The following is a 22,949-nucleotide window of genomic DNA, read 5'->3' on the forward strand; positions in this document are numbered from 1 at the left end:
TGGATTCTGCAGTCTGTAACCCTTTGGGATAGGTTGAGATGTTCATTTTTCTCCACTATGGTTCCGTTCAGCGATTCAGATAAAAAAGGAGCTGGACACAAGGTCACTCTGTGCCTGATGGGGCTTTTCTGTGTCTTGTGGACCTGAAAGCTGCAGGAAATTTTGTCAGATGTTTAAAACCATTGCCTTACATTTGTTCTGAATCAGCCCAGAGCATCAGCAGTATCTGTTTGGATACTCTTCTTTCCCAACTGTAAAAATACAGAGATGAGAAGAATTAAAGCCAAAAAAAAACCAAAGAAAAGGCAGGGAAGATGTTCTGATTCTTTCATTCCTTTCTCCCTGGGATTTTAATTCATGTTTTCTCTGAGGGTTTAATGTGTTTCCCTCCAGGTGCTGAGCACAGATTAGTTTTATGTTCCAGCAGGATAAGAGAGTGGAGACTTACACACTGATTTGAGCTGGGCAGTCCAAATTAATTGTTCTTCCTTTCCTCTCTGCCTAGGAAAGGTTTTTTTTTTTCCTTTTTGCTTTTAATAATTTGAAGCCCTGAGGTCAACACAATGTGTTTTATTTAACTACATATCTTCAGCCAGTTCGTGTGGTTTGATAAGGGCCCTTTCTTCCCAAGTGAAGAGATAAGAGACTGAAGCAAATGGCTTGGAAATTCATTAACTCAAATATTTATCGTAAAGAGGCGCCTTTTAGGCATGCACAGCCCTTTAAATATATTTTCTTAATGTGACAGCTGATCCCAAAATGCTTTCCAAAGATGGGAGCCCCAGCACAGGCCCTGCTTGGGCAAACAGAGCCAATCTGGTGACTCGGCTCTGGGACCGGCATTCCCTGGCGTGGCCCAGCTCCCCTGCTCAGCAGGTGCTGGCAGACCTGAGCTGCTGCTTTTCCACCCAGAACTGAGCCCTGTGCTTTGCCATGGCCCTCCAAGGGCAGTGTTTGCTCAGTGCTGCTCATGATTTACGGCTCGAGCGCTGAGGGGAGGGAGCCGAGGTGGGGGAAATGATGGGCCAGAGGAATTGGAGGTGAGGCACAAAATGAGTGACCTGTGCTGCTCAGAAGCCTGTCATTAGAATTAATGTCTGACTGCACTCAGTTTGGCATCCAGAAGCTGGTGGCAGCATCAGAGAGCAGGAATGCAGGAGGTGCCAGCTTGCCCCCGATTTGCCGTGTTTGCACTGAGCCTTCTCCGAAGGGATTCCGGGAGGCAAGGCCTGCTCCTCAGATTTCTGAGGTTTTAAGAAGTGTGGAGAAGTTTGTACTGCTTCTGCTGCCAGAAATCTTCTCTCTTTGCTGGCATCATTCCTGGCACTTTTCCTGCAGCCCAAATTTGGGCATGGGAGGAAGTGCACGCGGAACCTGTCGGTGCTGGGCACGGCTGAGGTGCCTCCAGAGGTGGGCAGGGACAGAGCCTGCTGGAAGTGCAGAGCTCAGCTTGTGCACTGCTCTAACCCCATAAATACATATCTGTGAGGCTTTCAGGTAGCTCCAGAGTAGAGACCTGGAAGGAGAGTGCCGAGAACTGGGTGTGCAGGGAGAGAGCTGGGAAACTCAGCGTCGTGCACAGAGGGGAGTGGAGACTAATTGTCACTTCTTCCTTGCAGTACAAACCCAAGCAGGCAGCACAGGGCTACATTTGTGTTCCAGTGCAAGCCTCAGTGTTGGCAGAGCCCACAAGTGGGTTAGGCACAGGGATGGGGGAACATCCCACCATTAAGAGCAGTTCAAACACCACCTGCCAGCCGAGGAGCGTGCTGGGAGGCCTTCCCCGAGGGTGAATCATTAATGCCGTGGGTTTGGATGGGTGACTCTGCCTGTTTTGCTCTGAGAGACAGTTGGCATCCTCTCCTCCCAGAAGCCTGAACGTGCCCAGAGGAGGGGGGGTGAGGAGAAGAGGCCTCTGTGGGGCGGGGATGGGGCCGGCGGGGGTGGCTCTGACGGCGGTTTGTGTGTGCAGGCAGAGGCCCCGAGCAAGCCCGTGGTGCGGCCCTACCGTCCCCCCACGGCCCAGGAGGTGTGCTACCAGAGGATCCAGCTGGCTCAGCAGCAGGCAGCTCAGCTGGTTCAGAAGGCCTCTCTCTCTTTGCCAGGAGAAAAGAGGAGGATTGCCCACGTGCCAAATGCCGCCCTCACCGCAGCAGCCAAGCAAGGTAAGTGGTGCTTGGGATCGCCGTGCTGTCCTCCCCCCCTGGGAAAACACACTGCCTGGGGTTCAGATTCCTCCAGGGCAGATGTGAAGCTATCAGGAGATGTGTTGAGACTTGAATCTTTGCTGACAGTGACCAGTGGAAGGCCTCTCTCTGAGGACTTCCATCCTGTTCTGAAAAGCAGCAGGCCAGACGTCCAGCCCCATCTCTCACCCTGCCTCCCACACTTCAGCCTTTCCTTTTTCTGTTTCTTGCTTGGGTTGGGTTTGCTCCTCATTCCCCCTTCCACTGAAGCCTTCAGAGGTGGCACAGAGCAGGAGGGAAGTGCTAATTGATGCTTAGTGCTGCCCCTTTGTAGTCAGAGCTGACGTGACTCAGTCAGTGCCTTGCAGTGACAGTCACCCCTTTTAAACTCTGCTGACTCAGTTACCCCAAAACAAACAGAAATGAGGCACCTTTCCAGGCAGGAGGTTCCTTCATCCCTGCCTGGGAGCTGGTAAAATTACCCAATTTGTATCCCTTTGGAGACTTGGCTTTGAAAAAAAAAAATCCCAGCTTGCAGCCTGTGATAGCGAGCTCCCTCTGGCAGCCCGGAGCCCGTGGCAGGATTTGTACCTGGCTGTTTCCTGTCCCCTGCAGGCCTTGGGAGCAGCAAGGCAGCTGTTGCTGGCAGGAGTGTCACACCTTCCAATGACTCTGAAGCCCCCAGCCTCCCTCTCAAGGCTTGCACATTAGCTGGGATGGCTTCCAAGACCACCAGCACCGTCGTGCCCAAAAGGGTCGCCCACGTTCCCTCCTTGCAGGTAAGGGAGATCTGAGTTCTTCTCCTCTCGTTCCTCGTTGAGGGTGGTGTGTTTGATCAGGCTCTTCCAAACTTAGCATCCCCTGGCAGGGGGGTTTTGACTGGGTTGATGAAATGGGTTTGTTTCTTCCTGGGGTTTTCCTCGATGGCATCGCATTAAAGAACGGAGCGCTCTTGGGGGCAGGAGTTAAAACAGCCAGAGGGACCTGAGTGCTGCTCTGATCTCTTTGGGAATTGATCCCTCCTCTCCTTGTGCTCGCTGCCCAGGTGTGCAGCTCTTTGGGGCAGGCACTCAGAGCCCATGGAGTTCAAAGGACACGGATGGATTAACGGCCTTCCCGGGCTCTGCGGGCCAGGCTGGGGCGTTGGGAATAGGAAAATGTGATCACTGAGCCTCGTGCTGCTGTAAATACTTTGGGGAAAAAAACCTGTTTGTTTGTTTGCTTTTCATGGTTTGCCTTTTTTTTTATTATTATTATTTATTTTTGTGGGAGGAGTGCCCAGGCTTTGGGTGCTTTTGCTGTGTGAGTTTCTCAGCAAAGAAATCACTTACCAGAATGGCAGGAAGAGGGGGAATGGCCTGAAGATGAAGGAGGAAAAGGAGGACAGGGTTAGATGGGATATTAGGAAGGAATTCTTGGCTGTGAGGGTGGGGAGGCCCTGGCACAGGTTGCCCAGAGCAGCTGTGGCTGCTCCATCCCTGGGAGTGTCCAAGGACACTTTGATCCAGGTTGGATCAAAGGAGCAACCTGGGCTACTGGAAGGTGTCCCTGCCCAAACCATTCCATGATTCTACAAGTCCCTCCTTTCCCCATGAGCACTGGGAAAACACTGAGACAATTCAGAGTAGAATTCCTGATGGCAGGAATGTGGTTGGTGCCCAGATATTCTTGTTGCTGATATCTTGTGTCAAGATAATGGGGTAACATGCTCTGATTACTTCTGTAAGAGTGAAAAGCCGTTTTCTTCTTTCCCCACCCAAACAGCAGCCCCAGTAACACAGAACTCACAGCTGATTAAAAATAGAAGAAACAACTGAAAGGATAAAATATTTACCAGTGTTACAGAGGTGCTTAAGGGTATCATGTTAGAGATTGAGAAAAATGTATATATATATTTAATGGAAAGGACCAAACCCCCTGGAACAGGGCATTGAAGTGGAAATGTCCTGGGTGAAATGAGCACTTTTCCCATTGAGGAAGGACCAGTTGCTCCCCTTGGAACGTGCTCACATCTTCCCAGAGAGCTGTTTTTACTCCAGACTGCAGCAGATGGTTTGGTTTGTGGATGTCTCTGGGGTGGGGTGGAGAGCAGCTGGGTGTTTTAGAGGTGAATGTGCAACTTCCTCTCTGCAAAAGAGGCAAACTCTGTGATTTGGGGGGGCACAGACTGGTGTTAAATGGAAAGCTGCACTGGAAGGTCATAACATGCTGTGCCTGAGGAACTTGTCATTCTGCTGAAGGGGGAAATCCTTTCAGCAGCACCATGACTGGCATTAAACAAGGAAGAAAGCCCCCAGTGCAGTAAAGCTGCAGGAATCCCCCGGGAAGTGGGGTGGTTTTCTTGGCTGCCAAGCCTGGCAGGAGGGGCCTCCTGTTCCCTCCTCACAGCCAGAGGGCCAAACCCCACGTCTGTGACGGCACCCCAAACTGGTTTCCCGTGTCACAGCTCCAGTTCAAAGCCTGGCACCGTCCTCCTCCTGAATGTCCCGGTGGGAATGTCAGCATTTTCCTGCCCTGGAATGCTGTGTGTGCATGCAGGGCTGTGACTAAGGCCACTGGAGGCCTTGCCCCATGAGTGAGTTGCAGAAAAAAACGCTTGTTGTTTTCTGGTTGAAGTGCTGCAGGTGCCACAGGACCTCCAAGGGGTATTTTTAGTACCAAAAATGGTGCAGGTTGTGTTTGGCTCCTGGCAGGTTTTCAGAAGGGAAGTCACAGCAGTATTAATAACAGCAGGAAATGGGAGAGACTCAGAGCAACTTCCTAAAGCCTGACCAGCCCCTCTCTCTCTCTCTCTCTCTCTTTCTCTCTGTCTCATCTCCAGAGCCCCAGCTTACAGAGGCCTGTTATTCCCACAGAATTTGGTGCTAAAGTCCCCACAAACATTCGTCAGAGGTATCTCAATCTCTTCATCGATGAGTGCCTGAAGTTCTGCCCCTCCTCCCAGGAAGCCTTTGACAAGGTCTGTACAGCTCCTTCCTTCCCAGCAGGGAATAAAGGCCAAGGCCTTCTGAAATCGTGGCAGATCCAGAAAACTGCCTTGGGTTTGTCCACCTGGACAGCAGGAGCTGTTGCTCTGGCACAGCAGAATCCACAGTAAAATCCACGGTGCTGAGCAGGGGGAAGTGTCTGAGATACACATAATTGGTTGTGAGCTGTTCCCTGCTCCTTCTGAAGGCTTTTAAGGAGATTTTTAAGGAGTAGGAAGAGTGGAGTAGGATTTCCAAAAGCAGAGTTGAGGCAGGAATAGGTTTTATTGGAAAGCTTTGGCTGTTAGTGTAAGCTGGGTAAATGCAGGCCATTGTGTGGTGTGTTCTGTAAGCAAAGCAGGTGCCCACGGGGATTTCTCCCGTGGGATTTCACCCTCACAGCTCCCTGGGGAAAACGCTCCTGTTGCATCCCAGGAGCCACCATTTGCCAGACTTATTGTTCTTAGCAGTGAAGATCTTGTGCTGCACCAGAGTGGGGGACACAGCCTTTCCCAGGCAGTTCCAGAACTGCTTTGTTCATCTCTCAGGGCAAGCTTCCCATGAAAATGCTTTTTTCAGCACTTTGCTTAGAATCCATTATTTTTTTCCCTCTGACCCTCCTGAGCAGGCCCCAAACCAGTGCATATTTGTGCCACGTATTCATGACTCAATTCCTTTGTCAGGCAGGGTTTGTTTTTTTTGCTGTCTGTGTTTTTGGAGTCTGTATTTGAAGAGCCAAACATTTCTTTTCCCCGAAAGCAAGAGCAGCTGTGGCTGCCCCTTCCCTAGAAGTGCCCAAGGCCAGGTTGGAGAGGGCTTGGAGCAACCTGGGCTAGTGGAAGGTGTCCCTGCCCATGGCAGGGGGGGTGGAAAATGATCTTTAAGGTCCCTTCCAACCCCAACCATGGTGTGATTCTGGCAGGAGGGTGTGGTGGTGATGGGCTGTGCTGTTCACAGGCTCTGTCAGAAGAGAAGGTGGCCTATGAGCGCAGCACCAGTCGCAACATCTACCTGAACGTGGCCGTCAACACCTTGAAGAAGCTCAGGAGCCTCGTGCCCAACTCCCCATCCAGCACCAACAGTAGGTACCACCCTTGTGGTTTAATCACTGTGAGCCCTGCCTGGGGCAGAGCCCAGGGAGAGGAGGGTGTAGAAGATCCAGCCCCCGTTTCTCAGCAGCCCCAGCTCAGCTTTTTATAGCCTGGCAAGCCCTAATGGGCCTTCAAGAGGCGAGTCCTGCAACGCTTTGTTGGCTCTCTGAACCTAAATGGAGATAATGCCACACGGATTCATTTATATATATATTTTTTTTTTTTAGCACAAGTCCTTTAAAATGAAAAGCCCTGCTAATGGAGTAACTTTCACATGATGCCTTCAAAGTGATAGACTCGTCCATCACCCCAGAAATCTGTTACACACATTAAGCTTCAAGAGAGAAACGAAGAGGGTTAAGACATTTCATTATTGGCTCTCGAGAGGGTACATTAAACAATCAATTTGTGCTGTTCTTGTGGATTTTTTTTTTCTTCCCCCTGGTCTCTTCCCTTTTCTCCCCTCTGTCTTCATTACGTTCCTGGCCATTAGTCGGAGCGGCTGAACTTGGGAAGCCGGCCTTTGTGAGAGGGCTGCCAGCTAATGATTAGTAAAAAGCCCCCTCTCTGCCATTATCTGATGTGCTGAGCATATCCCAGAGCTCTGAAGCTCCTTTTCTGAAAGAGCTTGAAAGATCCAGCGTGGGAGGCTGATCTGCAGGGCCCCAGCAACAAAGCTGCTCTCGCGGGTGGCTGATGTGATGGGGTCAAGTTGCTTCTCTGCTTGGTCCTGTCTTGCTTTTGGTCAGTGCAGGGTGAGCAGGTAGAGAGCTACGAGGTTCTGGAAAAACTGTAAAAGTGTCCTTGCTGCCCTTGTGGCCTGACAGTGAGAACTGAAAACTCTCCATAGTGCTGGGATGAAAAGGCTGGGCCGGCACTTTACACACAGAATCCACTTCTGCAGCAAAGCAAAGAATCCAAGAGGATAAACACAAAGTTCCTCTTGCCCACGTGCAGTGCCCCAAACTGGGACTGAAGTCACTTGCTGCTGCCTGATCTCTGTCCTCCTTTGCTGCTCCCTCCTTTCTGCAGAGACGAGTAACAAGAAGGTGGTGTCCCACGAAGCTGTGCTGGGGGGGAAGCTCGCTGCCAAGACAAGCTTCACCCTGAACCGCTCAGGGAGCCTGAGAGCTGAGGATTTGACAGGTGAGACCCTGCTCCTGTGGGGCTGTAAGGTGTAGGGCAGAGCTGGAGGTGCTGCTGTGACTGGGGGAGCAGGGTCAGGCTGGTGTGTTCACCTCCACACAGCTCACCCCAGTCCTGGGGGCTGTTTTGGGGGCCACGGTGTCAGAGGGATCTGAAGCTGTTGGAGAGTGTCCAAAGGAGGGACAGGGAGCTGGGGAAGGGTGTGGAGGGGAAGGGTGTGAGGAGCAGCTGAGGGCACTTGGCTGGCTCAGCTGGAGCAGAGGAGACTGAGGGGAGACTCCTCGGGGGCTGCAGCTCCTCCCGAGGGCAGGCGGAGGGGCAGGCGCTGAGCTCTGCTCTGGGACCAGGGACAGGAGCCAGGGAAGGGCTGGAGCTGTGCCAGGGGGGTTGGGATGGATCTCAGGGAAAGGTTCTTCCCCCAGAGGGTGGTGGGCACTGCCCAGGCTCCCCAGGGCAGTGGGCACGGCCCCAAGGCTGCCAGAGCTCCAGGAGCGTTTGGACAACGCTCTGAGGGACAGGGGGGGATTGTTGGGGTGCCCTGGGCAGAGACAGAAGCTGGACTGGATGATCCCTGTGGGTCCCTCCCAGCTCAGAACATTCTAGGGTTCTGTGATTTGAAGTGCTGGCCTTTGTCTGAGGGCAGTGTTAGATTTTATTACCTGGGTGCAGCGCAGAGTCCCTCAGTGGGGGGGTGGCACCACTGACCAGTGCCCTGCCCGCTTCCTCCTCCTGCTGCGAGGTCACCGCTGCTCCCAGCCTGGCTTTGATGGAGCATCAATAACCACTCAGAGCTGCCTCTGGGGTCTTCTGGGTATTATTTTAGTTTAACATTTCTTGCCCTGCAGCAGTGCTTTTACACCGGGCCTGTCAGATTGAAAGGCAAACTTTACAGATCTGCAGCCGCTCCCACCAATGCCACTGGAAGGTCGTATCGTAGCCAAAGGGCTGTGCCACGAGCGTTAATTCACGTGGGCTCCAATCACTTGATGGGTGTTGTGGTTGCCAAGAGATGCAGGCAAAATTGTTGAGGAGATCAGAGGAAGAGAACGGGGAGGCCACGGAGCAGAAGGAATTGACGTGGAGGAAGCTTGAAAGGGCCGGCAGAGCTCGGCTGAGCGACATCAAAGGGCACCCAGCGCTATTGGAAGGGTTTATCCAGCAGAGAGGGCAGATATTGAGCAGAGGGGGGAAAAGTTGGAATTACTCTGTGAAGTGAAACGAGCAGCCTGAGATGGGCAGCAGGAAGAAAGCTGCAGATAATGAAGTTTTTAGGGAGCTGTGGGTGGTCTTTGAGGGGTGCTCTGTGTGGCAGAAGACTCACATTTAGGGGTAGGACAGGGGAGAATGGCTTGAAACTGCCAGAAGGCAGGGTTAGATGGGATATTGGGAAGGAATTGTTGGCTGGGAGGGTGGGCAGGCCCTGGCAGAGGTTGCCCAGAGCAGCTATGGCTGCCCCTGGATCCCTGGAAGTGTCCAAGGCCAGGTTGGATGGGTCTTGGAGCAACCTGGGCTGGTGGAAGGTGTCCCTGACCATGGCAGGGGGTGGGAATGAGATGATCTCATTGAGAAGGTCCGTTCCAACCCAAACCATTCTGTGGCTCTGTTGGTAACAAAAAGGCCTGAAAATGAGCCTTTTGGATGAATTCTGTTTTCAGCTGTGCTTTCCAAGCTTAATGCTGCTTGTTCCAAGTGGTTAAAAATCAGCTGGTGCACCCAGTGACCGGATTTTAAAATATACCACCCGACAGCTATTTCCCTGTCCATCCTGTGATGCCTTAAAACACACATTATGTAGACACTTTGGAATAGGACTTTTAGCTGATTACCTTTTGCCCCAAATTCCAGAGATATTCTTCAGTGTTCTTCTCAGGAATTTCAGTGGATAAAGATTCCAGCAGGACCATCCAGTCTGTAGGAGGTGCACCTAAAGAACACAGGAAGCACATTCCTTGATGCAGCCTTAGTCTGAACTGCCAGAGGAGGCCCAAAATCCCTGACAGAGAGCCAGGCAGGGCACAGGTTACTGATGGAGACATGGGGGCTTGGGACCACCACCCCAATTCTGGGAGCTGTTGCCTGTGGCAGGACCTGGAGGACAGACAAATTTGGGGCTGGGTGTATCCCCCTGAGATGACAGTTAGATATTACAATCAGATGGTACTGTAAGTTTGTAAAACCTGTGTGTGGGTGTGCATATACCATCTTTGTGCACCTAAGACTTCTTACTAAAGAGCTTTTGTAACCTTTCAATACCAACACCGTCCAGAGAATTATTTCTTCGATTTTTTTAGGCAACACAACGGGCGGGAAACGCATTGAGAGCAGTGGGAACACCTGCCAGGGGGGGCTTGATAAAACCAAAAGCAGTGAGAGGAACGTTAAAGATCTGCCTTGTGTGTGCAGGAGCTGCCTTGTACCGGCGCCTCAAGGACTACCTGCTGACGGAGGAGCAGCTCAAGGAGAACGGGTACCCGATGCCTCACCCCGACAAGGCCGGCCGTGCCGTCCTCTTCACTGCAGAGGAGAAGAAAGTGCTTGACTGTAAGCCCTGCTGGCTCTTTTTCCTTCTCTGTGCTGTGGAGAGCAGAGCCCTGTGGCTGCACAGCCCTGCTGTGTTCCTGGAGGATGAGCTTTCTCTCCAGCTTGGGAATGTTGTTTTGGACCCGAGGTTTATGCTTTGTGGCGTGTGGAGGTTTTTAATTTCTAATTCCCCAGGTAATAGGGTCAGAGGAAACGGCCTCAAGTAGTGCCAGGGGAGGTTTAGATTGGATTTTAGGGAATATTTCTCTATGGAAAGGGTGGTCAGGCAGTGGCACAGGCTGCCCAGGGCAGTGGTGGAGTCACCACCCCTGCAAGTGTTTAAACAACATGTGCACGTAGCACCTGGGGACATGTTTTAGTGGTGACCATGCTGGGGTGATGGTTGGACTCTTGAAGATCTTGAAGGTCTTTTCCAGCCTTAGCAATTCGATGATTCTGTGCTGCCAAAGAACAGGAACTGGGCAGGTTGTCTCCCTGGCCCAGCTGCCTTTGTCCCCCCCTGCAAGGACACATTTTCACTTGGGTTTGGACCCCAAGGCAATAAGTGCAAGGGAAGTGGCTGGAAAGAGGCTCCTGTTCCACCCCTGAGGATGTTCACCTCTTCCAGGGGAGGATTTTTCCTGTCTCTCTGTGTGAGCTGCTGCTGTGTTGGGATGTGCACCAGCCTTGGGCCAGGCTGGGTTTGTGGTGGGTCCTGCCCTGCTGGGCTGGAAGGGACCTTAAAGCCCATCCAGTGCCACCACCTGCCGTGGGCAGGGACACCTCCCACTGCACCAGGGTGCTCCAAGCCCTGTCCAACCTGGCCTTGATCCTGCTGGTTTCCTCAGGATGGGATGGGCTCCTTGTCTGTCTGAATTTTCTGAACTCCTGGCAGGGTTTCAGCTCCCCAGACACTGATTAAGGCAGTCTGTGCTGCAGCAGGGATAAAACCCAGAGTGAGGATCTCTCTTTGGAGGGGCCTTTCCACGCTCCTCTGAGCATCTCCTTGGAGAGACCTCTCTGGAGTGTGTTAAGTGCTCATCCATGTTAACACCTTGTGCCTACATTTGTCCCGTGGTTGCTGAAGCAACCTGGACTAAACCCTCCTGCATTAACACTCTCAAGAGCTGTGTTTGTTAGAGCCCTTTTCTCCAGGTGACCATCCAGCTCTCTTCTGTGCTCCTGAGCTCGTGTTCCTGTAGTTTTCCTGCAGATGTTGCAGGATGTTTTTAATTCCTTCTTGTTCAGCTCGAGCTGTTGCCGGTCTGTCGATGCTGTGAGCAGTGGGCACCAATGGGCTGGGAATGAGCTGAAATGCTCACACTGGCACTCAAAGAACTGTTGGAGATCAGAAGGGTGATAGTCAGCTCCTTTACAGTGGCTTTTTGCATCCCCCTTCACCAAAATTCGGGCAGCAGGAGCACAGCTGGCAGGAGAGGACAGTCCCTTACTTGCTGGGCCAGGCCCTGCTGGGAGTTGTTCCTGTTTTTAGGTGCTGGGAGTCCTTGCAGAAAAGCTGTGCCCTGGAAGGAACTAAGATGTCATTTGGAAGTGACAAGGCACAGATCCCCTGGAAACCAGGCTTCATTAGCCCTGGTGTCCAAAGAATGACTTATTTATCCTGTTTCTTAAAATAACCGTGTTAGAGTCCAACGTAATTTGCTGAGGATGGGGAAGCAGGGCAGCAAATGCTGATGGAGCTGTGGTGCAGCTGATGCTGTGCACCAAACCCACCAGAGAGCCCTGTTATTCACCCCTGGGGAGCGTTCAGTGGGGCAGGTGCCACGGGGGGTGCATTTTCAGAGGGATTGCTGTGCCTCTGGGGGAGCTGGGAACGACATTTTCGGAATCCTTTCCAGCAGGGAAGCGTTTCGCTGGGTGAGTCTGGTCTGGCTGTGCTTGGGTGAGGGATTTCTGGTGACCTGACTGTTGTTTCTCTGCTCTCCCCAAGCCTCCTGCAGGATTTGCTGTCGCTGTGGCACCGAGTACATGGTCTCAGCCTCGGGGAGCTGCATCCGCAAGGAGGAGTGTGTCCATCACTGGGGGCGGCTGCGCAAGCAGAGAGGTCTGTCCCTGCCAGGGGGGCTGTGCTGCAGCCCCAAACACGCAGGATTCCTCCTCTGGGGGCTTGGCACCTCCTGCTCCTGTCACTGCTGGCCCTGCTGCTGCTGAAGTGGCCTTGCAAAGAGCTGCTGGGCAGCGGGGCGGTCCCCAAAATGTGGCACCGGGGGGTGGAGCAGAGGTGGTTCACCTGTGTGTAAAAGAAGGAAAAGAAAAATCAAACCTCCCTGTTCCTTTTGAAAGAAAAACCAGCCCTTCAGGAGGCTGGCTGGGAGCACTAGAGGTCTGTCCCTCCCAGGAGAGTTTGCTGGCCTTGGTTGAATTCATTTGCAGTGAGACACTAACCTAGTTTGAGCTCTGCTCTGGTTTTCCATCAGATTATCCAGGTGGCTTCTGGACTTTGTCTGGCTGAGCACTTGAACTCCTCAGGCTGCTGCCTGTGAAGCCAGAGTTATCTCCCCCCTGTGTTTGACACCTCAGTGTTGCTGTGCTCCTCCAGGGCATCTCTGCACGGGAGAGCTGCAGTTCAGGCCTCTTGCTGACCAGGCTTTTTGACTCTGGATCTCTTGCTCTTCCAGTGCCAGGTGGATGGGAAACTCACTACAGCTGCTGCTCTGGAGCTGTGGGGTCACCAGGCTGCCAGGTTGCTAAAGTAAGTCATTGAGCAGCACCTTTTTATTCTCTCTGGCATTTGTGCTCTGCTGGCAGTGGCAGTGGCTGGGTAACACTTGTTTAAGCCTTTGCAAGAACAGTGGCTTCCCCTAAAGGGGGGAAAGCAAGTGCTGCTTAAATATTTTTTTGCCATGCAGAGGCAGGGAAATGCAATGTTTGGCACTCAGCTGTGTGGGGTGAGGTGGTTCCATTTACCCCTCAGCTCATCTCCTTGGGGGATGTGCTCATGTTCTTCAGGGAATCACAGAAATGAGAAATCAGAGGTTTCTGAGTGTGCCAAAACCTTTTTCCCATCTTCTCCTTGCCCAGATTCCCATGCTGAGGTAACTTTTCTGCTGGAGGTTACATCTTTTCTAAGCTCTGCTGGCCCTTTGTTGTATTCAAGGGAGGAACCTTCCCCAGGAGCCTGGTGTAACTCATAAATATCACTTCTCCTGAGGAGGGAGCACCAGAAAACAGAATGAAAATCCAAGTTTTGTGCTTAGATAAAGCTGAGCATTGTTTTGGATGCCTTTTGCCTTGCCTTTTTTCTTTCCTTAGGCAGCAGGAGTGTTGGTTCCCAGCCTGGCATCACCCAGTCCTCTCAAGCCATGGGCTGAAGGGAGCAAGTCTCTCTTTTGCCTCTCCCTCAGCTCCTCTGGGGATGTTCCTTTCACTTGTTTTAGTGGCATTTTTATATTTGGGGCTGCCACGCTGGGGAGAACCAAAAGCCAGAGGTGGGAAAGTCAAGGTTTGTTAAAATAGGAAGAGTTTGCTGTCTGGGCACTGTAAAAGCCTGCCCTGCACAGGTGGAAGCATGAGTGGGCTCAGCCTGCTACTTCTCTTCCTGCTTAATGTAAAATTAGGTTCTTTTTTCAGTCAGTGTTAAAAAAAAAACAAACAACAAACCCAAAACATCCAGTAGGGATGAAAGTGAGGACAGTTTGATGGGGCTATAAAAACACAGCTTGTGCCAGGGCCTCACCGCCCTCCCAGGGAAGAATTCTTTCCCAGTGTCCCATCCCTCCCTGCCCTCTGGCAGTGGGAAGCCATTCCCCCTTGTGCTATCAGTCCATGCCAGTGTCAGAAGTCCCTCTCCCTCCTTTTTTCCCAAGCCCCCACTTTTCCCAGCATCCTGGGGTAGATTGAAGGCTGGGGGGTGCCCATCCTGCTGGGGATCAGTGCCCGGTGGGATGTTGGGATGCTGGGGAGCACAGCATCTTCCAGCTTGGGCACTGAAACCAGAAAACACTTGTAATGAGACGCCGTTCTCAGCAGCCTGGCCCGGAAAAGCAGGCGTGTGCCTCCCCGAACGCCGTGTCTGTGGCTGTCCCTGCAGTTCGGCAGGGAGGCAGGAGATGGCAGGAAGGAGCTGCGCTCCCGGGGAGCCTCGAGCGGCCGCTCTTTGTGCCACCCGCGGCTGCCGCTGCTGCTGCTGCCTCTGGGCTGAGAAACGGGAGCAGCTCCTGTGCCCTCCTGCCAGCCGGGAGGAGCTGGGATGCTGTAGTGTAGAAAAACACCGAGTTGTTTTTCTTCTTTCCTTCCCTGCCCGGTGTTGTTGTTGCACTGCAGAGGAAGGGGAGGGCTCAGGGTGACCTGCTCTGCCCATTCCCTCAGCAGAACAGCGGGATCCCTGCCATGGATGCAGGGTGGGCAGGTGAACCACGAGGCCTTGGAGCAGTGCTGGCTCTGGATCCAGGCAGAGCTGCCCTCAGAGCTGGCCCAGCCACCTCACTGACTCCAAAGGATGCAGTTCCTGGCTCTGGCTGCACCTGCAGCAGTGACCTGTGCAGGAAAATATGCAAATCCTGCTCTGGTTATACCCCTGCAGCTTTGCAGGGGCCTCAGTTCCTCACCTCTCTCCAGCCTTTAATCCTGAGACAAACCAGTTTGATTCCTGGTAGGGTGAGATCTGTGGGAAGCTCTGCCCTGTGCTGGGCACTGCTGAGGCACCACCTCGAATCCTGGGGGCAGTTCTGGGCCCCTCAGGACCAGAGGGACACTGAGGGGCTGGAGTGTGCCCAGGGAAGGGGCTGGAGCCCCAGGAGCAGCTGAAGGAGCTGGGGGCGCTCAGCCTGGAGAAAAGGAGGCTCAGGGGGGACCTTCTCACTCTCTGCAACTCCCTGACAGGAGGGGGGAGCTGGGGGGTTCAGGCTCTGCTCCCAGGGAACAGGGACAGGAGGAGAGGGAATGGCCCCAAGTTGTGCCAGGGGAGGTTTAGATTGGAGATTAGGGAAAATTTCTTCACTGAAAGGGTTATAAAGCATTAGAACAGGCTGCCCAGTGCAGTGGTGGAGTCACCATCCCTGGAAATGTTTAAAAAATATGTGGATGTGGCACTTGAGGACGTGGGTTAGTGGTGACCATGGTGGTGGGGATGCATTGACTTGACAGTGTTTGGGGTCTTGGATCTTCTGGGATTCCATGATTCTAAGCACAGTGCAGGAGGCTGTGCCCAGGCTGCTGTGATTTGTGCACAAACACACTGAGATTTAGGGACAGACAAAGCTTAAACACAACCAAAAGCCCCTGGTGCTGCAGGTTCATCTGCCCTGAAACCTTGTCAGTGGGCAAAAGGGCAGCCCCAGCCTCTGCCCTGCCCTCAGCTCCTGCTTCCCCTTCAAACTCATCCAGCTTAGAACTCCTGCTGCAGGGAGGGCTTCCAGGATCACCAGGGAGGGGTGGGATCTGTGACTGTGGAGCAGTGTGGGAGTACCTGTTGCAACAGCAGCTCAGTCTTGCACTGGCTTAAGCCACTTGTGAAATCACTCCCCGAGTTTTCCTGCTGGATCTTGTTGACCTTTAGAGCTTAGGAGTGGTTGGAAATACCCTTCTGTTGCCTCAAGTGCTGTAGCTCCTGTTTGCCCGTGGGCTGGCTGGATGTGGGGCACAGTGGCTTTGATTTTGTGCTCACTTTTTGACGTTTTCTGGTGCTCGGTTCCCCCAGTTCCTCACGGCATCTCCCCTGGTGCTCCTGCTCACACAGGCATGCCTGGCACTGGAGTCCTGCACCAGTTAGATCGGTGTGAGACCTCAGTGTGTCCCTTCCTGACTAGTTCTACTCCAGACTGAAAGCTCCCTGTCCCCTGATGATGTTCTGCTCCTCCTTGCGCTGTCATTGTGATGCCACCAGCCCTGATCTGGGAGCTGGGGTTGCACGTGGCTGTGTTTGCTGTTGGGGTGAACTTTTCAGACCCACTGTAGGCAAAACTTGCTCCCTGTTAACCTTTAGAAATGATTAAAAACCCACTTTTTTCTCAAGTGGAGGATCACTTAGTGGAATTTTTGGGTTCTTGCTTTTATCATCAACAAACCCCTTGTTTTTTTTTCTTTCCTTTAAGCAACACGTCCATGATGGGAGGAAGGAGAGCCTTGATGGCTTTGTGAAGACTTTTGAGAAGCTGCCTACAACTGATGGGTACCCTGGGATCTACGCCTTAGACTGTGAAATGGTGGGTCCATAAAGCTTTTTGGGGCAGGCCAAGCTCTGTTTCCTGACCTTCTTCTCTCCTTCCTCCTGTGGACTCTGGACCAGACCGGTCCTATTCATGCAAATTGTGGGTTGGTGTGTTTGAGCTGGGGACCTGTGGCTGCACCCTGAGCAGTGTTTGCTGCCTCTCTGCTGCGTTTTGGGAGCTGCAGCACTTGGGGGAAGGGCTGCATTTGACCTAAACTGTGTCAGTGGGCAGGAGGGCAGGCACAGCCTCTGCCGTGTCCTCAGTTCTTTGCTCCTGCTGCCCCTTGAACTTCATCCCATTCAGAGCTCCTGCTGCAGGGAAGGCTTTCAGGATAGCCAGGGGGGCTCCCACGCTGTGGTTGGTGCTTCCCTTCACCCCTGCCCTGCTCCTTGCAGTGCTACACGAAGCAAGGGCTGGAGCTGACGAGAGTGACGGTGATCAACTCGGACCTGAAAGTGGTGTACGACACCTTCGTCAAACCGGACTCCAAGGTGGTGGATTATAACACCAGGTAGGGATTGGAGCACCAGGGAAGGACTGGAACACCAGGGAAGGAATAGAACACCAGGCAAGGGTGGTTCTTCCTTGGGACAGAGCTCTGTGCTCTGCCAGGAGCTTGGAGGGAATGGCTGGGAGCACTTGTTGAAACCCCTGACCGAAACAGCTGAGGTGCTTTGGGGCCTGGAGGTGTTTCCTCTCTCCCAGCTCCCTCCTCTCGCTCTGCAGATTCTCAGGTGTGACAGAGGAGGACCTGGAGAACACGAGCATCACCCTGCGGGACGTGCAGGCCGTGCTGCTGAACATGTTCAGTGCAGACACCATCCTGATAGGGCACAGCTTGGAAAGCGACTTATTTGCACTAAAGGTAACTCGGTGTCCTGCCTTCTCCTCTCCCCACCCCAGGGGCTTTACCACCCTGGGGGGTGTTAAATGCCCCCTTTCAGTTTGGGAGGTGTTCATTTCCAAGAGCAGATCTGATCTCTGAGCTGGTGGGGTCTTGTCTGTTGGTGGGTCGGGTGTCACTCGTGGGGTCACCCCAGCTTTTTGTGCCGGTGCTGCCCAGGGTGACAGACCTGTCTGGAGGTGACAGGCTTGGATGGGCTCAGAGCAGCCTGGTCTAGTGGAAGGTGTCCCCTGCCCCCAGAATGAGATGAGTTGAAGGTCCTTCCAACTCAAACCATCCCAACATGTTCTGTGACTGATCTGAGATCATTTGCCTTTCGCCTCTGCCACGTTTGCTCTCTGCTCTCTGCCTGCTTTGCCGGGATTTGTGGTGTTACTTTGAGCACTTTGGGTCACTGCTTTGACCCCTTTTCTGGCTTGTTTCCTGCCTGACCCTCATCAGTCTGGTCTGCACGTCCCTCAGCCATCTCTGCTGCCCTGCCAGGAAGGTCTGTCCCCTCCCTTGCCTTCTGCACGTCAATCCCAGGGGCTTGTCCGGGGCCACTAAGAAAGCGTGTGGAGTCAGGAGCTGAGTCTTTGCTCTGTGCTCACAAGCCAGAACTTCCTGCAGCCATCCTTCATCCCACAGCCCCCCTGCTGCAGCAGCTGTGGCTGCCAGCTCACGGCTCTGGGCTGGGAAGCAGGAGGTTTTAATGCCTGTAAAACGCTTTACCTCTCCATGGCACCCTTTATCCCGGCCTGGGAGAGACTTCATCATCATCACAAAAACATCACTCACGGGTTTATCAGCTCGAGATGACTGCCTTGGCCTCTCAGAGGCACGATTTTCTCTTAGCACTGCCAAGGGAGGGAGCCCAGAGCCATCCAGCAGGGCCTGACAGGCAGTGGGATGTCAGGTTTTAATGGCTCGGGGCTGTGGCAGCGCAGTCGACGTCTCGCTAATGGCCCTGGCCAGCTCCAAATGGTGACAGCACTTCAGGTTTTATTTAAGGCTTTATTACCCCCTTTCCTCAGCCTTCCTGATCTACATAAGTAATTACCATTGTGGCTGGGATGGTGCCAGAGCTGAGTGCAGCCCAGGAGAGATTATCCATAACTGTTGGCAGTTTTACACTCCGGAGAGCGTGGCAGGTTGTTTCTGTTCAAGTGCAGCTGTTCTCAGGCATTTTTTAGTTAGTTAGTGATGGAGTTACAGGTTGTCCTGCAGTATTAACTGATGCCTCAGAAGAGTTGAGGCAGGCAGGGAGACTGGATTATCCGGGTCCTGGAGGAGTCATCCCGTGTCGAGGCTTGCAGAGCTGTCTCTTGGTCAGACACAGGTTTATCTTTTAGATCCTGCATTTTAGTCCTGTACTCAAGATGTGGGATTGCTTCATCCACCTCCCTTTAGCTCTCACTGAACACAGTTCTTGTTAGACCTTGGAGCCCCTTCCAGTGCCTAAAGGGGCTCCAGGAGAGCTGGAGAGGGACTGGGGACAAGGGATGGAGGGACAGGACACAGGGAATGGCTTCCCAGTGCCAGAGGGCAGGGAGAGATGGGATATTGGGAAGGAATTCTTGGCTGTGAGGGTGGGGAGAGGCTGGGATAGAATTCCCAGAGCAACTGTGGCTGCCCCTGGATCCCTGGAAGTGTCCAAGGCCAGGTTGGACGGGGCTTGGAGCTGGGCTAATGGAAGGTGTCCCTGGCCATGGCAGAGAGTTGGAAGACCCTTCCCACTCAAACCATTCTCTGATGTGATTCAGTGATAGCATCTCCCTGTCCCAGCTCATCCTGGTCTGAGCTGGTTAAAAGCTTCCTGGTGACTCAGTGTTGAGGGATGGGAGGATTTGGGGTTGGTTTGCACCCTGAAGGTCAGGCCTGCTCTGCAGCAGCAGGTCCTGTACACTGGGTCAGGTGCAGTCCTATCTTGCCCATCTTCCCCACTTCTGTCCACATCTTGGAATCATCCCAGGGTGGTTTGGGTTGGTTGGAAGGGACCTTGAAGATCATCTGGTTCCAAACCCCTGCCATGGACAGGGCTGGCACTCACTGGGTCAGGCTGCCACTCAGTAGATCAAGCTGCTTCATCTTGAAAAGCAGTTGAAAGGCTGTTACAGGTTGTGGGGTCAGTTGAAAGGCTGTTCCAAGGTTGTGGGGTCAGCTGGTTGCCCAGTTTAGTTCTTCGTTGTGAAAGACTTGGAGCGTTATTCCGGCTTCTCCAGGCCAGGGGATTAAGGACTGACCTGTCCTGTCGGGTTCCATGGACTGAGTCAGCTGCCCTGGATGTGGGATGGGCAGGGCTCTGGGGGCAGAGGGGACTCACCCTTCCTGCAGGACTGGTTGGGTTGGAAGCCGCGGGGCGGCCCCGGAGCCTGACCGGAAGGTTGGTCAGTGCTGGGGAGTGTCTGTCCGTGTGGGAGCAGGACAGTAACCCTCTTTCTCTGGTGCTCCCTCCCCCTGCAGCTGATCCACGGCACCGTGGTGGACACTGCCATCGTGTTCCCCCACCGCCTGGGGCTGCCCTACAAGCGGGCCCTGCGCACGCTGATGGCCGACTACCTCAAGCGCATCATCCAGGACAACGGTGAGACCTGGGGGGCTCCCAGCCTGCCCCCAAGGCTCCTGGGCTCTGCCTTCCTCTGCTCTCCTCTCGCTCCTAAGCTGTTTTCCCCTGGCAGCAGCTGGGGGTGTTGCAGGATGTGGAGTCTCTGCCTCTGTGTCCTTCCCTGTGCCAGCTGGGAGTGAGAGGGCTGGGGGTAGCTCTGCCAAGGCCAGGGCCTGCCCTTCCTCCTCTCTGGGGTCAACTGAGATTGGCCTTCCTGTTGGAATTTGGCCTGTTCCTTTCTGTCCCCCCTGACCAGGGCAGTGACACCTGACCAGTGTCCCGCTGTGCTGGCACTGCTGAGGCCACACCTCAAATCCTGGGGGCAGCTCTGGGCCCCTCACGACAAGAAGGACATTGAGGGGCTGGAGAGTGTCCAGGGAAGGGTCTGAAGAACTTCTGAGGGAGCTGGGGAGGCTCAGCCTGGAGAAAAGGAGGCTCAGGGGGGACCTTCTTCTACAACTCCCTGACAGGAGGGGGAGCCGGGGGGGTGTCGGGCTCTGCTCCCAGGGAACAGGGACAGGAGGAGAAGGAACGACCTCAAAACTTGAGGCACCGGAGAAGGTTCAGGTTGGATGTGAGGAAAAATTTCTTCACTGAAAGAGTGGTCAAGGATTGGCCCGGGCTGCCCAGGGCAGTGGTGGAATCCCCATCCCTGGCAGCGTTCAGAGAGCAAGCAGAGCTGGCCCTTTGTGATGTGGCTCAGTGGGTGCAGCGGGGCTTGGTCCGAGGTTGGACTTGGAGGGCTTTTCCAGCCTAAATGATTCCATGTGCAGCGTGGGGGTCACTGCCAGCCTTGTCTCTCTGTCCCCAGTGGAAGGGCACGACTCCAGCGAGGACGCCCGGGCCTGCATGGAGCTGATGGTGTGGAAGATCAAGGAGGACGCGAAGGTGAAGCGATGATGGCTCACGCCCGGTCCCTCCTGCGCCTCCGTGAAGCAGTGCAATAATTGCTCAGAGTAACACACTGTCCACCCCTGCACAGCAGCATGCTCAGCTCCCCCTCAGCCCCCACGGCACCCCTGGGCTGCTGTGGGCACAGCTCGGCCGCCCCAGCCCACGCCCTGTGCCCGGGCAGGGCTCTGGGATCCTCCTCGTGCTCCATCCGAGCCATTCCCTGCTCCAGCTGCTGCCTTGTGGGCCCAGCAAGGGGGGCTTGGAGCAGCACAGCCAGGGAGAACTTCTTGGCTCCTAAGAGAAGCTTGTAGAGGTAGGTTGGATATGTGCAGAAGGATCTTTTTGGTTCGGTTTAAAGGTAGATCTTGTACTTTTTTTTTCCCCCCACAAGTGTAACTTAAGTTGCCTCTGTGCTCCAGAGCTGGTTGGAGATGGGGGAGATGGAGGAAGGCTGGGCAGGAAGCTGTGAATTGAGTGGGCTGCATGGCTGGTGTGTGACTGGGAAGCAGGAGCCGAGGATCAGGGGCCTGGGAAGAGATCCTGTGGAGCTGCAGGAGGGGCAGGCTGGCTCTGAGCAGCAGCTGGGAGAGGAACCAGATGGGATCGGGCAAGTGCTGTGACCCAGGGGAGGGCTGGCTGGCCCCTGGTTCTGCAGGGAAGCTGTCACACCTTGCCCAGACCTCAGGGACACAGAGAGCTGCCAGAGCCAGGCAGGAGAGCAGGCACCCTGTCCTTCCTCAGCCCTGTCCTCCCTCAGCCCTGAGCTTCCAGCAGGTCCCCAGCGAGCTGTGCAGGGATATCAAGGTTTTGGGGGATCTCAGATTGCCCCTAAGGGTGGCCTTGGCCATCTGCAGGACTCCCCCCCGGCCTGTCCCTCACGCAGGGACTCTGTGCAGGCAAGAGCAAAAGCAATAGGGAAAGATCCTTCTCCCAAACTGGTTTACATGTTGGGGGGGGTTAAGAAGAGCAGAAGACCCCGTTGTTGCCTGTCTGGCCCCTGCAGAAAAGCAGCTGCTGAGGGTGTGAGTGTCACCCTGGTGTGACTGGAGCAGACTGGGAGGCTCTGGTGGTCCCTGCACCCAGACTGGGGCTGTCAGGGGACAGCAGAGCTCAGTGGGACAGTCCCCATCAGTGGGGTCTCAGCTGGGCTCAGGCAGCAGTTTTGCCCTATTGTCAGAGCAGTGACCTCCCCTCAGCACCCTGGTGGCACTGGAATTGTGTCCCCTGGGGGCTGCTGTGGTCCCCCTGTCCCTGGCATGGGCTGGCTGGGTCCCTCTGGGGGCAGAGGGGGCTGCTGGGCTTTGGCTCCTGTCAGAGCTGGGTCCTGCTCACTCCTTTGTGCCCCGCTGGGCTCAGGGTTTGGGGACACGGTGAGTGAAGGTTCCTGTGGCTGCTGAGCCCATCTGTGCTGCTGTTCCTTTCCCCAGGATTTGGGAATGCAGCTCCCTGCCCCAGTGCTCCACACCCAGCCCCGCAGCCCCTCCTGCCCCTGCCATGGGGCTCCCACCCCAGGCAGCCTCGGGACAGCTTGGCCTGTCCCCCCTGTCCCATGTCCTGCTGGGAATGGTGCTGTTCCTGCCCAGGCTGCGGGAGAGACATAGTCCAGTGCTTCCTAAGCAGGGAGGGAAGGTTTGTTCCTGCTTCTGCCTCCTTTCCCATGTTTATCCCCCATTTATCTTCACCCCTGGCTGCAGCCATGGAATGTACCTGGAGCAGCCACGTCATTTCAGATCTGGCTCTTGCCTCGAGGTTCCCCCGTTCCTTGACAGGCAGCCCCCTCTCTCCAGGCCTCCCACAGCAGCTCCTGCCCTGGAAAAGCTGGAACATTCTGACATGGACCCCCCCCAGGCAGGAGTTGGTTGCTTAGCTCGGTCCCACTGCCTGGGGCTCAGGGGAGAGGCAGGACGTTCCTCCAGGCAGGAATCCTGCCAGACTTCCACCACTTCCCCTTCCTTTCCCAGCTGGGACCCCCTAAAACGAGGCTTTTTTGGAGCTGGTGTGGGGGGAGGTTGCCTGTTGTGTGGGATGTCTGTGGGAAGGCAGCACCATGTCCAGCCAGGCCGTCAGCGTGGGCAGAGCAGGCCCTGCCGTGGCCTCCCCGGGCACCCCAGCACTGCCAGCTCAGGGGGTTTGTGGTGGGCAAGAGCTGTTTGGGTTGTACAGAACGACTGTAACCTGTCACTTTTTGTAATTGTTTTTAATAAAAGGGTGTTGACTAGATGCACGTTCCTGAGTGTGGGGCTGCTCTGCCTGGGACCGGCTCGGGATCGGGGGGTGCTGGAGCCTTCCTGGAGCTGGGGAGGGCCTGGACAGGCTTCCCTGCCCTGCCTGGGCTGGACCAGTGGGTTCAGCTGTCCCAGTGCACTGGGGCAATCCCAGTCATGAGAGAGGAACTCATGGAGAGCAGCCCTTGGGAAGGACTTGGGGTGCAGGTGGGTGAGAAGCTCCACACGCCCCAGCCATGTCCTGGCACCCAGAAACCCCCCGT

At 54.5% G+C, this 22,949-nt stretch overlaps 1 protein-coding gene across 1 annotated transcript in view; it reads left to right on the forward strand.

The window, feature by feature from the left end:
- Positions 1-22,681, forward strand: part of REXO1 (RNA exonuclease 1 homolog) — a 38,970-nt gene extending 16,289 nt beyond the window's left edge. Inside the window, exons 4-16 of the mRNA XM_050321364.1 lie at positions 1,973-2,165; positions 2,802-2,965; positions 5,008-5,145; positions 6,110-6,233; positions 7,276-7,389; positions 9,793-9,930; positions 11,861-11,974; positions 12,549-12,622; positions 15,963-16,073; positions 16,475-16,590; positions 16,806-16,944; positions 19,426-19,546; positions 20,379-22,681. Of these exons, the coding sequence (XP_050177321.1) occupies positions 1,973-2,165; positions 2,802-2,965; positions 5,008-5,145; positions 6,110-6,233; positions 7,276-7,389; positions 9,793-9,930; positions 11,861-11,974; positions 12,549-12,622; positions 15,963-16,073; positions 16,475-16,590; positions 16,806-16,944; positions 19,426-19,546; positions 20,379-20,467 (1,635 nt within the window). The 3' untranslated portion in view covers positions 20,468-22,681. The remainder of the gene's footprint in view (positions 1-1,972; positions 2,166-2,801; positions 2,966-5,007; positions 5,146-6,109; positions 6,234-7,275; positions 7,390-9,792; positions 9,931-11,860; positions 11,975-12,548; positions 12,623-15,962; positions 16,074-16,474; positions 16,591-16,805; positions 16,945-19,425; positions 19,547-20,378) is intronic.
- Positions 22,682-22,949: the final 268 nt, after the last annotated feature.

Source organism: Myiozetetes cayanensis, unplaced genomic scaffold (assembly GCF_022539395.1).
Source record: "Myiozetetes cayanensis isolate MyiCay16 unplaced genomic scaffold, myiCay2020 scf26, whole genome shotgun sequence".
In the NCBI taxonomy this organism is placed as follows: domain Eukaryota; kingdom Metazoa; phylum Chordata; class Aves; order Passeriformes; family Tyrannidae; genus Myiozetetes; species Myiozetetes cayanensis.